At 42.6% G+C, this 15,470-nt stretch overlaps 1 protein-coding gene across 1 annotated transcript in view; it reads left to right on the forward strand.

Annotated features, from left to right (window-relative positions):
• Positions 1 to 15,470, forward strand: part of HECW1 (HECT, C2 and WW domain containing E3 ubiquitin protein ligase 1) — a 298,561-nt gene that overhangs the window by 21,108 nt on the left and 261,983 nt on the right. Inside the window, exon 2 of the mRNA XM_019539214.1 lies at positions 11,947 to 12,271. Coding sequence (XP_019394759.1) covers positions 11,947 to 12,271 — 325 coding nt within the window. The remainder of the gene's footprint in view (positions 1 to 11,946; positions 12,272 to 15,470) is intronic.

Here is a 15,470-nt window from a genome sequence, read left to right on the forward strand (position 1 = left end):
AATCATTAGTAGGAGTGCACTGATAAAGATTTTCTTGGCCAATACTGGTACCCAATTATTAAGCAGCCATATTGACCAATACTGATCTGATAACTGATTTATAGGAAGCAGCCAGACAGTGTGGAGAGCAGCTAGGGAGCTGCAGGTAAGTTTGTGGAGAGGAAGGAGCATGAGGGAGGAAAGAGGCATGACGGGGCCAGATTGAGGCCCCCATGTTGAGGGAGGGAGGGAGGCAGGGGCTGAGGCTGGGGGCCCTGCCCAGCTAGGGCAGCAAATGGGGCCTGGGGCCAGGGTGGGGAGTGTGACAGACCTGTGGGTGGTTCATTCAGGGGATCAGCATCCTGGCACTTAAAAATAGCAGCAGCAGCCAATGAGCTTTCGTTCAAGTGTTGCTGCCACCATTTTTAAGTGTGGGGATGCTTTTAACCAGAGTGGAGTGGGGTAAAAGTGGATGCAGGCTGTCCACTGTGGGTTTGGGGCACTCCACTCTTCTGCCTTTAGCTTGGGATCCCCACGCCAGCTGTGTGCCCCCTGCCTGCCCAACACACAGCATCCAGGGGCTGCGGCCAGAAGGCATATGGTATTTATTGTTGACATTATCAGCTACACCATCCAAAAAAGGGCAATAGCCAGTAATGTTAATTTTCCTGTTATTGGTGCCAATCTGATATGCAACTGATATATCAGTGCACCTCTAATCATCAGTCAAAGCGCTTTGTTATAGGTTGTAGCCATGATAAGGCCTTGTCAGTGTGTGTGTGATGGTAATACACAGAACACTCTTAAAATATTTTTGCACAAAGATGAAAAATTGTGTTTCCTCAATCCCAGCTCTTCCATAATTTAATTGGCTGAATGATTTTTTCCCTCTCATATTGAGAAATAAATAAGTCACTCCTGGGGCTTGTGAAAACAATGGAAAGTTTCAGTCTCAGATGAGAATTTTGAGATGGCCATGAGTGAGTGAACATGGGCAGTAGTAGTGGAAGCTAAAAACACAATTGTCATTGCAGCCAGAGGAACCCTCAAATCCAAAAGGGCAGAACACATAGATAGCCAATTTTTCTCAGGTCCTGAAACCAACAGCTTGAGTCTGTTTGTGTCTTGTGTATTCATTTACAGCCTCTGTTCTTCCCAAGCCTTCTCTACGTCCTTCTTGGCACTGTGGATGCCAGCCTTGTATTTGTCAGTAAGGCCCTTTGTCTGGTTCCTCTCTAGGTTCTCACTCCAGCTTATCACTGAGAGTGCCTACAGACATTGTGCATTACACAAAGCACCATGAGTTAGGGGGCCCACCCCGCCCCCATCCCAACCCAACCCAACAGATGTTCACCTGTTGGGGAGGGGAGGATTTGTAGCAAAACCCCCAGTTTTTCTTTTTATAATTTATTTAAAAATGCATTCCCTCCCCTTCCCCAACCATTTCTGACTTTTTCTCTCCCTCTGTATTCCTTAGATAAATATAAGTAAGCTAAGATGTAGGATAACCTTTTACGTTTTATTTTAGGTAGTAAGTTTTATTTTTCTCTCCCCTCCTTGCATATAAGTGCCCTGCTATTTTGATATAGATATCCACTGTTTTATAAGTGATAATTATTATGTTTTGTATTGATTTTTTTTTTTTTTTACTGCTTATATAGTGTGTAATTACTGTTTTAAGTCTATATATGTAAGTTAGCATAAGCCATGTCAATTTTCCATATTGTAATGTCAAGCCTCCATCTTATCCCCATGCCCGGTTGTGTAACCCATGACTCACACCTACCCCTCCTATGTAACTTGGTTCCTGAATGAATAGGGATGAATGAGGGTGCTTGAGAGACAATGGCAGTAGGTCTAAAAATAGCTCTCTCTGAATGACCGAACCATCAACACCAATACTTGGACCAATGACCCAGCCCTTGGAACTACCCTCAGCATTCAAGAAACAAAAGATGAGGCAACTCACTATTGTGTCAAGGCTGCACATGCTCAGTAAGAACGCCTGGAGCCCTCTGGAACAGAACTGACCTTGCCTGGACAGGCCTTCCCCATAGGAGATCAGAGGTAGTCTGCCCCATAAAAGGGGTAGTGAAGACTGACTCCTTGGGACGCCCTCTCCATCTGGGCCAGCACCATGCCACACCACCTATCCACCCAGAGGCCCTGTCGGCGACCTTCCTCTCGACAATACCTACTGGACAAGGACCCCTTTCCATCCTGGATAGGTAGCTATCACCTCCACCCCCTCTTCAACCAAGGACTTAGACTCTGTTTCTCTTCCCTACCTGGAGTCCAGCCCTTCCACTGAGTCTCTTTCTCCTGCTGCCATTGTGAGTGCTTGTGTGTGTGTGTGTGTGTGTGTGTGTGAACCAGTAACTTCAAGGGGCTGTGCAGTGTGTTATCTGTTTAATAAAACTGTTATTTGGACCCCTAAGTTGGGTTTTGCTTTACTATGGTTTGGCCCTGCTCCAACCTCTGCTCCTCACCCCTCTAATTTCTGTCTCATTTCTCCCTGTCCTGCTTCTGGCTCACTGCCACCTCCAACAGCTGTGCAGAGCTCCTCTCTACTGCCAAACCCCCTGTTTCTTTGCCACTGTTTTATCCCCACTACCTTTTCCTTTTCCTCTGAACAACCAGGTTTCTGCCTCAGTTTCTTTCCTGGCTGTCTCCTCCTTGCCACCAGGCTTTTTTTTTTCTTCCCCTTGCACCAGTGAGCTCGAGTAACCCTGGGGCCACTTGATCTTAATTAAACTCAAGCCTCAGTTCCTCAGCCAGCTTCTCTCTAGTCCACCGGTTCTAATCCTGGTTCTGGCAATTTTCACTGCCTACACATTAACTCTTTCTCTCTCTCTCACCTTAACTTTCCCCCAAGTATCCCAGGTACCCCAAGCATTACATATATACCGTACCATCCCAGTTAGGAATGTGTATGTGGGTTGTATGTATGTGTACTGGTGAGTGTGTGTGTGTATATATGTCATTGTGTGCATGATATATGAATTAGTGATCTGTGTATGTGTATTGAGTGTGCAGGTAAGGACAATTGATTTTTGTCTAACTTTTGGGGTGTATAGTGTATAGCTTGAATTGGTGATAGGTATACTTGTGCCTAGGCTAGTTTGGATATGTATGTGCCTGAGTTGGTAGTATGTGTGTGCACCTAATTGATTTGTGTGTTTGTATATATTCAATTGTGTCACACCTTCCTGTCTAACAGCGCAATTGAGATCCTGAGAGTTGGCCTGACCTCACAGGGCAACAGATTGAGCCTGCCTTCATTGGCCCTGGCCAGCAGGTGAGGGCACTCCAGCAGCCTCTGAGGAGGCTGCTGAACCAACACTCTCCCTAGTTCTGCTCCCTGCTCTCATCTTCAGGGTTCTCAGTGAGGAGGGAGAGGGAAGGGAGCATCACAGAACTTCCAGCTGGGTTTTTCCTGGCCTGAGTGGGCGGGGGGAGGGGAGGAGTGGAACAGAGCCCCTTCATCTCATGGGACTCATCAGCTATCCCAGTTGGGGTATTGAGGGAAACTTACCTGGGCCTACAAGATGAGGGGGCTATGTTTCCCCCCCCAGCTCAGGCCAGGGAGAGCAGCCAGCAGCTGCTGCTGCTGCTCTTAAAAGCCGGAGTTGGGGCAGGATGCAATGGAGCTCCCCCCGCCACCAAGGAAGTGGCCCAGCTCCCTGTAGTGCCCCAACTGGGGTAGCTGGGGGAGACCCACAAGGCAAGGAGGGCTCTGTTCCACACCTGTCCCCCAGCTCAGGGCAGGCAAGGTGGCAGCTCCATGCTGTTCCCTTCCCTCTCCCTCCCCACCGAAAGCCGTGGGGGTGGGACTGGGCTGGTGCTTGCACCAACCCTGCCTCCTCACCCCCCTATGTGAAAAATTAACTGTCAACAGAACACAAGTTCCTTAAGCTGCTCTAAAGCAGAATGAATTGTTCATGCAATTGGCCATTTTAAAAGTGCTCTGCAGCCACATACATATGATAGGTCATGGCTGTAGAGTAGGGCTGTACGAAATGGCACTGTTCCATTTTGCCTTGTGTTTTGACAGTTCGACAAAACAGTGTTTTGTCTCAAATTTCATTTTGAGTCGAAACAGCTGTTCTGTTCCCTCAAAATAGAAAGGCTTTGACACTGTTTTGAGTTTTGCTGGGGATGGGGTGTCAGACCAGCTGAGCTGACTTTCCATCCCCAGCACTATATCATGCCGGAGGCAGAGGCAACCCAGCTGGGCTGCTTTTCCGTCCCCCGCACTAGATTGCATGGGGGTGGAGGCAGCTCAGCTGGGCTGCTTCCCGGGGTCCCACATTAGATCACACAGCTGGGCTGCCGCCCCACCCTGGTGTGGTGTAGCATGGGGCCCTGGGAAGCAGCCCAGCTGGGCTGCCTCCATCCCCGGCGCAATCTAGCACTGGGAATGGGAAGTCAGCCCAGCCCAGGTCACCTCTCTCTCTGCATCCTTCCTTTGGCTCCATTTGCATCAAATGTTTTCTCTATTGCATCAAATGTAAGTTGCTTCACAGCCTGTTCCCACCCTTCCTGTCTTCTTTCATTCAGTATCAAGAGATTAATGCCTATCATTCCAATAAGCCCGTGATGCCAGACATTGAACAAACTTTGCCAAAAATGTATCCTTTGCTGCCCCTCATGCCTGGGAGGTGCTCACGATAAACACCTGAAAAACAGCCACATTATTCTCTCTCATGTCCTTCCTTAAAACTGCTTTGCAAACAAAAAAAAATCCTTGGGTATCCAGTTCAGTGACCTACCGAAGCGTCAGTGTTCAGCTCTTGTCATGTCTTCAACTCAGATTAGCAGCTCCTTGGAGTATGAACAGTCTCTTCCAGGTTTATATATAGCTTCTAGTATAATGGAGTCCTGCTTTATTGACTCCTAGGTGCTAACATAACTCAAATTTTGCATCTACTTGGTTTAGATATGAGTAACTACATAAGGGGTAAGGTGTAAGGTGAGGGGAAGCTGGGCCCTGTGTCTTTTAAGGCAAAGACACTTAAGGATATGTGCATGTGTGGAGGAAGACATTTCAAAGGAAGAAGCATTTAAAGTGATCCTTTACGGCCACCAACAAAGTTGCACAAATTTGTATGTGCAGATGACCTTCGTTTGGCAACACAAGCAGCCACCTTCAATGACCTCGAGTCCACCTTGAATGAGGACCTAAATACCACGGAGGAATATTTTCAGAAATGGAGACTCCAGCGAAATCCCCACAAAACAACTGTCACTGCATTCCATCTTGATAACAGGAATACTAAGCATACCTTGAAGGTTACTTTCTGCAGCAATGCTGCGTGGCACAACCCCACTTCATCTTATCTTGGAGTGGGGCTGGACTGCATGTTAACCTTCCATGACAATCTGAAAATGGTAGCTACAAATGGATGGAGATAAGGGTCAATTTGATCCATTGGCAAGCACAAATTGGGGAGCATCAGTATTATGGACATCAGCGTTGGCCCTAACATACTCCATAGCCAAGAACTGTGCACTAGTATAGACCAGAAGCAGTCACACTCAACTTGTTGACATCCAACTGAACTCTGCAATGTGATGCATCACTGGAACTTTCAAGTCAGCCTCAACACCTGGGCTGCCTGTAATGTCGCACATTGCTCCTTCACCCATTCATCATGAGGCAGCAACTCTACGGGAAGTTCAGTGATTTAATAAAAACAAATATCTTTCCATTCACCAGGACTTCAACAGTGCCCCTCACCATTGTCTGAAGTCATGCAAGCCCTTCTAGATCTATACATAAAACTAGAACTCTTGGTTTCAAAATTATACCTTTTATTTTTATTAGACCAAGTGGGAAATCACAAGAAAATTGTCCTGTTCTGCAAGCTTTCAGGATCAAAGTCCCTTCATCAGGCTCTGGAAAAAGTACAGATGGTACAAGATGATAAAAAGTGCCCATAGGACTTATAGATCCATGCACTTAACCTTCAAAAATGTGACTTCAACCCTGATGAAGCTTGGAAAACTGAATGGAGTTCACAGGAAGTCCCAAATAAACATCTTGTAATAGATCCAGTGCAGAAGGTCCCTGGCTTTGATCTCTTGTAACGCTCATGGGCAACTCTAAACTGTGTCTGCACAAACCATGGGAGATGTGGATGCTTGATGCGCAAATGGAAAATAAAAAAATCTCCAGTGTATGACTGTGGTCATCCTGAACAGTTCATGAAACATATAATGACCCCATGCCCGATCCACAAATATGAAGGAGGTATCACAGCAATACACTCTGCTGTTCCTGATGTTGTCTGGCTCAGCCATCTAAATGTACAATTATAGTTCCTGTTCTGTATCTACACCACCCATACAAAAGAAGAAGACTGCTCTTAAGTATTACCCGTTACATTAATCCTCTCTGGACTACTTAGCTGCAAAGGATAGCCAAAAAACATTATGCTGTGACCACCTCCTTTTGTACCTGACCATATTCCCAACTGTCTATGAACATGCTCCATTTTAGGACAGCAGTGGAGATTGAGTGGTATGAAGCCAACTACATTTCCATTGTCTTTGCCCTGTTTGTCTAGTGAAAAGGTAACTGAGTAAAAAGCAAGGCAGGTCCATCCTTTATAATGTTAGGAAGTTGCATACAATTTTGGCATTAATTACATTAAGATAATAATTTCATATCCAGCACAAAAACTCACAGGCAGGCGCTGCAGTCCTGTGATGGAGTTCAGTTGGCAGTCTGGTGGTAGTTTTGTGAAGGTGACTGTATCTACTGGAGAAGCAGATGGTGCTGCATTGCCAGGCAATAAAGAATAAAGGTGACAATGTAGAATGCAAAGTAGCCTGTTAGGTGCCAAAGTCTGGTGCATGGCAATAGAACAGGGAAGGAAGAGTAACTGTAAAAGAGAGGAAAGAAACAAGAGGAAAAAAGGAAGAAAGAAATTAGGAAGCATTTTGTGAAATACTGACCAGATAGGTGTCCTTTGTAATTGGGCATTCCTGCTTTTACTTGCTTGCTTACATTTTCCTTTACTAGAGCTGATGGCTGTTTCTGTGAAAAAAAGGTCATCCTAACATTAGCTTTCATGTATGGGTTGTTTTCATCAGAAATGTAAAGCAAAGAAAACTGTTATGTCCCAAAAGTGGCATGGGGATGGCTCTTTTGGGATTAGATCTTGGTGGCCCATGGAGGACTGGAAAAGTCTTTCCAGGCAGCGGGTTCCTGGCTGTTAAGGGTAACTCCACTCTTCTGTTTCCCTTTTACATGCAATGAACCAGGGATATGTTTCATGACTACAACCAGAAGAAACTGGTGTTGCAAGAAGGGCAGGGAAGGCACTAATGTAAAGCTAGTGGGTCCTACACTGTGGTCTAAAACAGATGTTGCATTTATCCCAGAGTAAACCCTCTTGTCTTGGGACGAAGTGCAGTTGTATATACATCCATGCTTGCTTTCCCAGGATAAATCATAAGCATGCTTCCCAAATAAGAAGCAGTAACAGTTTATTCTGGGATTTTGCAAATTAGGTCTGTACAGTTATTCTAGGATTGCATCATTGAATTAATGGAAGCAAAGCAGCACTGTATTCGGCCACTCAACCCTGATTAGAAGGGTAATGTATGTCCATACCAGTCCAAGGATATCTTTGTTCTGGGACAAACACAGGCACAACATATCCAAGTTCAAATGCAATGTCTGTTCCTAACCTATATGAGACACGTCAGTGAAAGCCCTAAAGTAAGTAGGGAGTTTAGGGTCTGCAGGATGCTACTGCTACCCTGAAGCTGCAGTGGTAGTAATAGTAGAGCAGATTCCCTAGTACATGGAGAGCAGGGGATGATTTCTTCCTCCTGAGATTCCCAGCCTCAATTCTCTGTGCTTTCCACAGGGCATCATAATTCATAGTTCATAGTTGGTAGGGCTGGAAGGGACCTGAGCAGGTCATCAGGCCCAACCCCCTGTCATGGCAGGAAAGAATACTGGGGTCAAACGATGCCAGCGAAGTGTTCATCCAGGGTTCTCTTAAAGACCCCCAGGGTAGGAGCCAGCACCACTTCTCTTAGAAGCTGGTTCCAGATCCTAGCCACCCTGACTGTGAAGTACCTCCTGATGTCTAGTCTGAATCTACCCTCTGCCAAATATGTGACCACTCATTGTCCTATCTTATGATTTTGCCTTTTTGCATTTAGGTCCAGATTATAAAATGGTCTGTATGCCTGCACAAGGCAAGAGGGGGAGAAAAATCTACCCTTGACCTCATGAGCAGATGGGGCTTGGGTTTGGGTACACAACAGTAAAATAAAGAGGCTGTTCCCTCACTAGAGTATGTGAGAGGGTGAGGAATGGACAAAGAGCCATGATTGACCCAAGGTGCTAGGGAGAGCTGTAATTTGCTCTTGACACAGCTGTGAACCATTTCACCACAATGTCCCTCTCATCCCTCCTCTTTTCTGGAGCAAACAGGAGGAATTGTGACTCTCAGGTGTATGCAGCATTTCCAAGCACTGCTCCTGAGAAGGGGCTGCAGACCCATTATCTCCTACTTGCGGCTCTCCCCAAAGTCAGAATCTGTTTTGCAACCTGAAGGAGAATTTAGCTCTCACCACACAGTGACTTCCTTGATGTTCTGCAGAAATGTTCTTATTTCTTTTCACATGTGTATAGGTGAAGTATGTATGTCGAATAAAAATGGGGAAGTTCTATTAAATATTTGAAATAAATTTAATGGAAAGGGTATATCTCCATGTTGAGTCAGTGGCACTGCCAGATTTGAACATCTAAACCATCTTTGTCAATGTTCAGCAAAGACAGTTCGTACACATCATTGTTCGTGATCATTTATTTATGTCACATCACCTAATCATGCTGCTGGATTTTTGGTTGTATCTGTGTTGGTCTAAGGACGTAGGCAGGCAAGGTTCTTTGAGCAGATGTGAAATCTCAGTTGGTCTAATAAAAGATTTCACGTCTACTCAGAGAACCTTGCCTGCTTATCACATAATCATTACATTCTTACGCATGATATTTATGGTAAGACTGGATTCCTGCATAGGTGACAGGGAGAATATTTTCTTGTTCCTAATTCTGGTAACTTTGTTATGGGCCAGATTTCAAACCCAGCACTGTCAGTAGGCATGCATGAATTATCTGATGTCACTAAAAACTGGATAAGACCTCATGAAAGAAAAAAAATTGTATACATTAGTTGGGTGTTATTACAATTTGAAGAACACAGTTAATGAATAAGAATGCATACTTTTAAAATTCAGAAATGAAAAGTATCTGCAGAATCCTTAGAGGAATTTGCTGTTTAAAACCAAATGTTAGCCTTTGAAGCAATATAGCTGTTGATCAGTGTATTGTGAGTTAGCCACCTCATTCTGGTGGTGTATACTAAATTGCAGGAGTGAGTTTGAATGTCTTAATGTTGGTATCAAAAAGGTGAGAGATTGTCTGTCGATCCTACATGAGCGATAGAAGCCTTTATCAGGATTATGGGATTGACTGTGGACCAGTCAATATCATCATCACTTTCATAATAATTGCTTAATAGTTTAACATAATGTTTCATAGATATGAGAAACTCATTCATTTTTCTAGAAATAGTGCATTTGCTTGTTACACATTTATCTAATTTTACTCATAAAGTCCTTTTTAGCTTTGCCAACAAATGGCATTATTATTATAGTCATAGTGTTGTTTTTGTACTTCGAAGTGAGCTGTTATTAGTAAATACATAACTGTAACTCTTGCTGGGGAAAAAAGCAAAGATTTAACATGCTTAGGTAGCACAACATGCTACATAACAGCATATGCTTTTTTTTCTTTATTCCTGTATTTCTCTTCTCCCACTCACTTGCTTTCTCCAGCCATTTCTGCTTTGTTAGTCCAGGGCTTTGCACATGTTATTCTTCTGTGTGGGGAAAAACCCTGCAAAAATTACTCTTAGGTATAGTATTCGCTACTGTGTGAGTCAGTTTTTCTCAACCTTTTCAAATACAAGGCACCCCTTTTAGACTCAAGGCACCCTAAGAAAATGGCAGCTCTTAGTTTTCACTTGTTTTTTGACTACAGAAAAATAATAGAGCAATCAGTCCTTCTGTTGCAAAGAACTGTAAAAGATTGCAACAGGTCAGAATGTTTTAACACTCTAGATTCCTAGAAATCTCTGGGTTTATCTTGTAAATCATGTTTGCATGACTAACAGTGCTAACATAGTGTGACGCCTTGCAGCGCCCCTGAGAGGATCCCAAGGCATAGCAGGGTCCACAGCACCCTGGTTGAGAATCACTGGTGTGAACAGTTCTCAGCAAGGCCACCTGTGTTAACAAATACTGTGCCTTGCAGTTAAGTGTTTCCAGACTTAGGGCACTGGATTGTCAACTTTTGATAGAACAGTCCATCAAGTGGTTAGTAGATTTTGGGTGCTACATAAAGTGGTAAGCTTTTATGTTTTGTGTTTGTATAGTGCCTTATACAGCAGGGTCCTGACATGTGTCTGGGGCTCCAAGGTACTACAGCAATACAAATAATAATATTAATCATTGATCTCTTGCTCTTCCAATTACTGAAGATCAGTACTGTGTTTTTATTCCATGTTGTAGCTATGTTACAATGCTGTGAATAGGAGTTGGTCATAATGTTACTCTCTCATTCACAAAAAAAGAAGTTTTCCACCCTCCCCTGCCTCTCAGACTTAAATTATTTTAGTTCAAAAGGAATTGTTATCTCATGATTATGTGAAAAGCTGTTCCCTGGGCAGAATGATACCAGTGAGAGCTTTATGGTTTGTATCACGTGAATCAGACAGCATGGTAGGGGCGGGTAGACAACGGAAGGAACACGGGATGCAATTGTCAGGGTGTTTCTGGAGGGATCATAGTGGGAGAAGTGGAACAGCAAACTGTCTAAAAGGGAACCATTGGCATTAACTAATGTGAAGTTAAATCCAATGTGAGATATTAGCTGTTGTCTTCATTTTGGACAGTTAACTGTTCCACTTCTCCCACTATGATAAAGGAGCTTATTTTACTGTAGCACTAAGACCATGGAATGTGCCTTCAGAAGCTTTAAAGATTGTGCTATAGTGAGATACCCCATGTTAACTTCTAAACCAGAAACAGATTAGCCATACCATGAATTAACTAGTGTGCAACACCAATAATCTGGCCATATTGCTTCTGGTTAAGGGCTAACATGCACAGAGTGTGCCTGAGCACAGTACTGTCTCATACTATGTTGACATATCCTTGGTGCCACACAAGGAGGTACAGTGACATTGAGGATGCAGCACAATTTTGTAGCGTTTTATAATATATCTGTTCTCTCTTGACCTATGCTAACATGAGAGAAGTAACCAGAATGTAGATCATTTGCATATTAACTCTTCAGTGAAGACAAAACCATTAGGGAATAATGAGTATATCCTTTTTGTGGGAGGAGGACTTCAAATCTCAAGATGGGAAGAAAAGACCTTTATCAGCATCACCCACTGTCTTAAAGTGGCGAAGGTTGTTCTTTATGGGGAACATCTGCCCAATTTATCCCTGGGTAAGCTGTGGTAGACTTGCCTCAGAGATAAATTTGGTCCAAGAGTAGGGAGAGAGCAAGAGAGGGAAAGCAGCCCTCTAGTAGTCTTTGCCCTATTCCAGAGTTGTGGAGTGTGTGTACACATATATAAGGAGAGCAAATCAGAATATCAATTTCTCTCTAAGAAAAAAAAAACCAACTGTTTCAGCAGAGACTGACAGCAAAGGAAATTTCAAGTAGATCTCATTTTTACCCTGAAAGTCATGTTTAATTTGCAGTATATATTTTCTTATATATTATTCTTTGTCAATTGTTTAGCAGTCATATATGAAGAAGCCACATTCATTCATTATCTTGATTCCTTTTACTTTTTCTTTCTAAACAGAGCTATTCAGTTCCACAAAATATGTCCTCAGTAATAATCTTGTGTTTCTTTCCTTTCACAGAATCTGTACCAAAACAGGTTCCTGGGCCTGGCTGCCATGGCATCTCCATCTAGGAACTCACAAAACCGGCGCCGGTGCAAAGAACCTCTCAGATACAGCTACAACCCTGACCAGTTTCATAACATGGACATCAGAAACAGCTCCCACGAGACGGTAACCATTCCACGGTCCACCAGTGATACAGACCTAGTCACTTCAGATAGCCGTTCCACTCTCATGGTCAGCAGCTCATATTATTCCATAGGACACTCGCAAGACCTAGTGATCTATTGGGATATAAAGGAAGAAGTCGATGCAGGGGACTGGATTGGCATGTATCTCATTGGTAAGTTGACCTGACTTCAAATTTTTAGTTCAGACCTATTTAGCAAATGTTTGAAGTAAGGGGCTGATAAAGCTGGATCTAGCCTAGCTTGCATACACAATACCTTTCTGTCCTAAATTACTCTGAGCTTTTTTTGCCCAAGTTAGCCTTGAGTAGGAGTTTCAGAATCTTGTCTGCCTTGTGGATGCTTCCCCTGAAATTCCAAACTGATTTGGTTTTAGTCATTTGAATTTTGGAGCAAATATCCCTGGAAGAGGTCTAAAATTGTCTGAGTCCACGCTTGCAAATCCATGTGTAGATCTCTACCACAGTAAGAAATCACACATGAGAGAGGATTACTCAGATGGATAAAGTTTTGACAAATCAGGACTAACAGCCTTTACAAAACAATGAGCAGAACATCATTTTTCAATGTAGCCAAAGAACACTTAAGTAGGAGCAATAAGAGAGTTACATTGGATATTTACCTATGTTTTGCAGTATAATATGACTATCTATAAGTGTTTCATTAAAAAAAAAAAACTTCCCATGTCTGAAATGTCAAGTTTTTTTTTTTAAAAAGCAGAGGGCCAGAGATGCCTTGAGGGCATTCTGCATGGTGCTGTTCACACTCTTATGTTCCATCAAAGAACTTAAGCATGCTGTACTTTATAAAGTCTATGGGCAGCCTTGTTCACTTCAGTGGGCTTATTCACTGTGTTTAAAGTTAAGTGTGCTCTTTAGTACGTCACTGGATCAATCCTGGATACTCAGCACTTTTTAGAATCGAGCACTAAGAAGCATTCTGAATCCATCTGCCAGCAGCACAGACTATTCTGATAGGACTTTGCTATTGCAGTAAAAGGAGGCAAAATGAGCTCATCTGCAATCAGCAGAATCACGGCCAGCAGAGCTATTTTGCATAGTTGAACCAGCTAATCAACCTAGACTGCATTGTCCAGACATTTGAACCAAGCATCGACTGCTACGAATTGCCATCACCATGTTTTGCTGGTAAGATCAACTGCATACATGTGGAGCAAACTGCAGCAGGAAATTCTACCCCTCCTCAGATTGAATCATTCATACATCTCGCTTGACTGAGCTTGGCTCTGTCATGTATTTTTAAGCTCAGAAGGCTCTGAAAAATATTAGGTGTACAACCTGTGCTGTATATCCCACAATAGTTCTTTCAGTCTGCAAGAAAAGTTAACCCTGAACACCTCTACAACTAGCATCCAGTCTCCACTCTTCCATTCCTGGAAAAAATAGCTGGAAAAGTAGTAATGGCTAAAAAAACAAACAAACCCCAAAGCTCCTTCCTAGTAGTGTTTTGATCTTTGAAGAAGAAAAGTGCCAGAAACTCCATGCCATCTATGTAAGGACTGCTGTTGCTATTATTTTTATATGGAAGGCTGAGTTACCATAGGGAGCGATAACAGTATAAAACCCTAAAAGAGAACGACAGATAAGGTTTATGTTGTAAATCAATAGAAGAAGTGTGTTCTTTTATACATTGAATATGGAGCCTGAAATGGTCATTACTTGTTTTTTGGTACTGCAACCTGCCAATTATAGAGGCTGTATGTTGCATGCTTATAATTACAAGTTTCTTTCAGTGGAACCTAACAAAAATACAGCAGTGAAACAGTTTTGAAATGTGTATAAATAAAGCCAAGGCGGTGGATCCATGGTTTCTAATCAATCAGGTTCTTTGTTGGATTTGTATAAAGATTTCTGAAATCTACACTTCTGTTCAAAAACAAAAATGTCCTTGGCCCTTCTGAATATGTCCTTGACAATGTAAACTAATACATGGCTGTGTTTTGAGTTAGCAGCCAGCCAGACTGGAACAAAAGAGCAGGGGAAAGTGTGAGCTTCCCCAGATGACTCAGTAGAGAATTAGTTTGAAACCTATTATCACCACTTAAATGACTATGTGGTTAACCATTTCTTTGCTGATGACCATACTAGAAATACTAAGTCAAAGTGTTTTCCTGTGTTGCTATGATTTTATTATATCATGAGGTTCCTTTCATTTGAATTTGTAGAATTAAAGCTGAAAGTTTTAAACATGGAAATAGATTAATGTTATGGTGAGTCATGAGAACATTAGGAATCATGTACAGAAGTGTGATATGCTGTTGTTTTGCTCTATAAAATTGGGTCCATCAGTATATATATTATTATGTTGTATCTTGTCCTGTAGTAGCACTTTGACCCCCAGTTATGAACCTCTTATGGTAGATGCTGGACAAACACAGGACAAAAAGTTGTTTCCTGCTGCAAATGGCTTACAGTCATTTCCATGTAATTAAATTGTGGATATCTCTAGATGGTATTGATTGGGTCCTGGGTTTGGAATGCACAAAAAATAAGCTGTATTTTCCCTGTAACCAGTATTTCCATGGATGTTATCAAGATATGTGATAAGCTGCAAACTCAAAAAAGAAAAAAAAAAGATTCCTTCCCTTGGAAAAACATATCTTAATAGAAAGCTTCAGGAAGGTCAAGAACAAAAATGACTGCATCACAGTGGACAAGTATTTAGAGATTGAAACTTTGCAGCATTTGAGGAGGAGGGACTCTCAGGTTCACTGCTTAAAGCAGATTAAAACAGAAGAGGGAGAACTCACCCACTTCTGGTAAGATGTTGGAACATTCTGGGGGAGCCCTGTTTTCTGAAGCACTCCACTTCCTTACATCAACATCAAGGGAGGAGGCCTTTGCTTTCTCCTGCCCCCACAAACTTTTAATACCAGTTCTTTTATACAGTGCACCTGAGTCAGGGAACCATTGTTGGGTGAAGCTGATATTAGATCAGTTTAGAAATAATATCAAAGTAAACTTATTCAAGAAGGAGGTCATTTTTGTTTTCAGAATATGGAATAGGCAATTGGGAGAGGTGATATAAAATAATGCAAGAAAACTATAATCATGTATGTAGTGTAAAACCCACTGAAAAACATGGTTTCTAGTTCAGGAATCCCCAGCACTGAACTGATTTCATAAAAGTGTGTGGTAAATGGCGCATAGGAAAGCTCATCTGTTTGAGGGAAAACATGACTGAGAATTATATTAAAATACAGACTATGGTTCTCCAACATACTTTGAGATTGGTAGTGGCTAGGCAACAAGAGCAGGAAGAGTCTACTTACAAGCTCTTCCAAAACATCAAACAGCAATAAGAGTTGTGTGCTGTTAGGCTTGACCTTGAAGT

The sequence above is a fragment of the Crocodylus porosus genome, unplaced genomic scaffold (genome assembly GCF_001723895.1).
Source record: "Crocodylus porosus isolate Cpor-Errol unplaced genomic scaffold, CroPor_comp1, whole genome shotgun sequence".
NCBI lineage: Eukaryota > Metazoa > Chordata > Crocodylia > Crocodylidae > Crocodylus > Crocodylus porosus.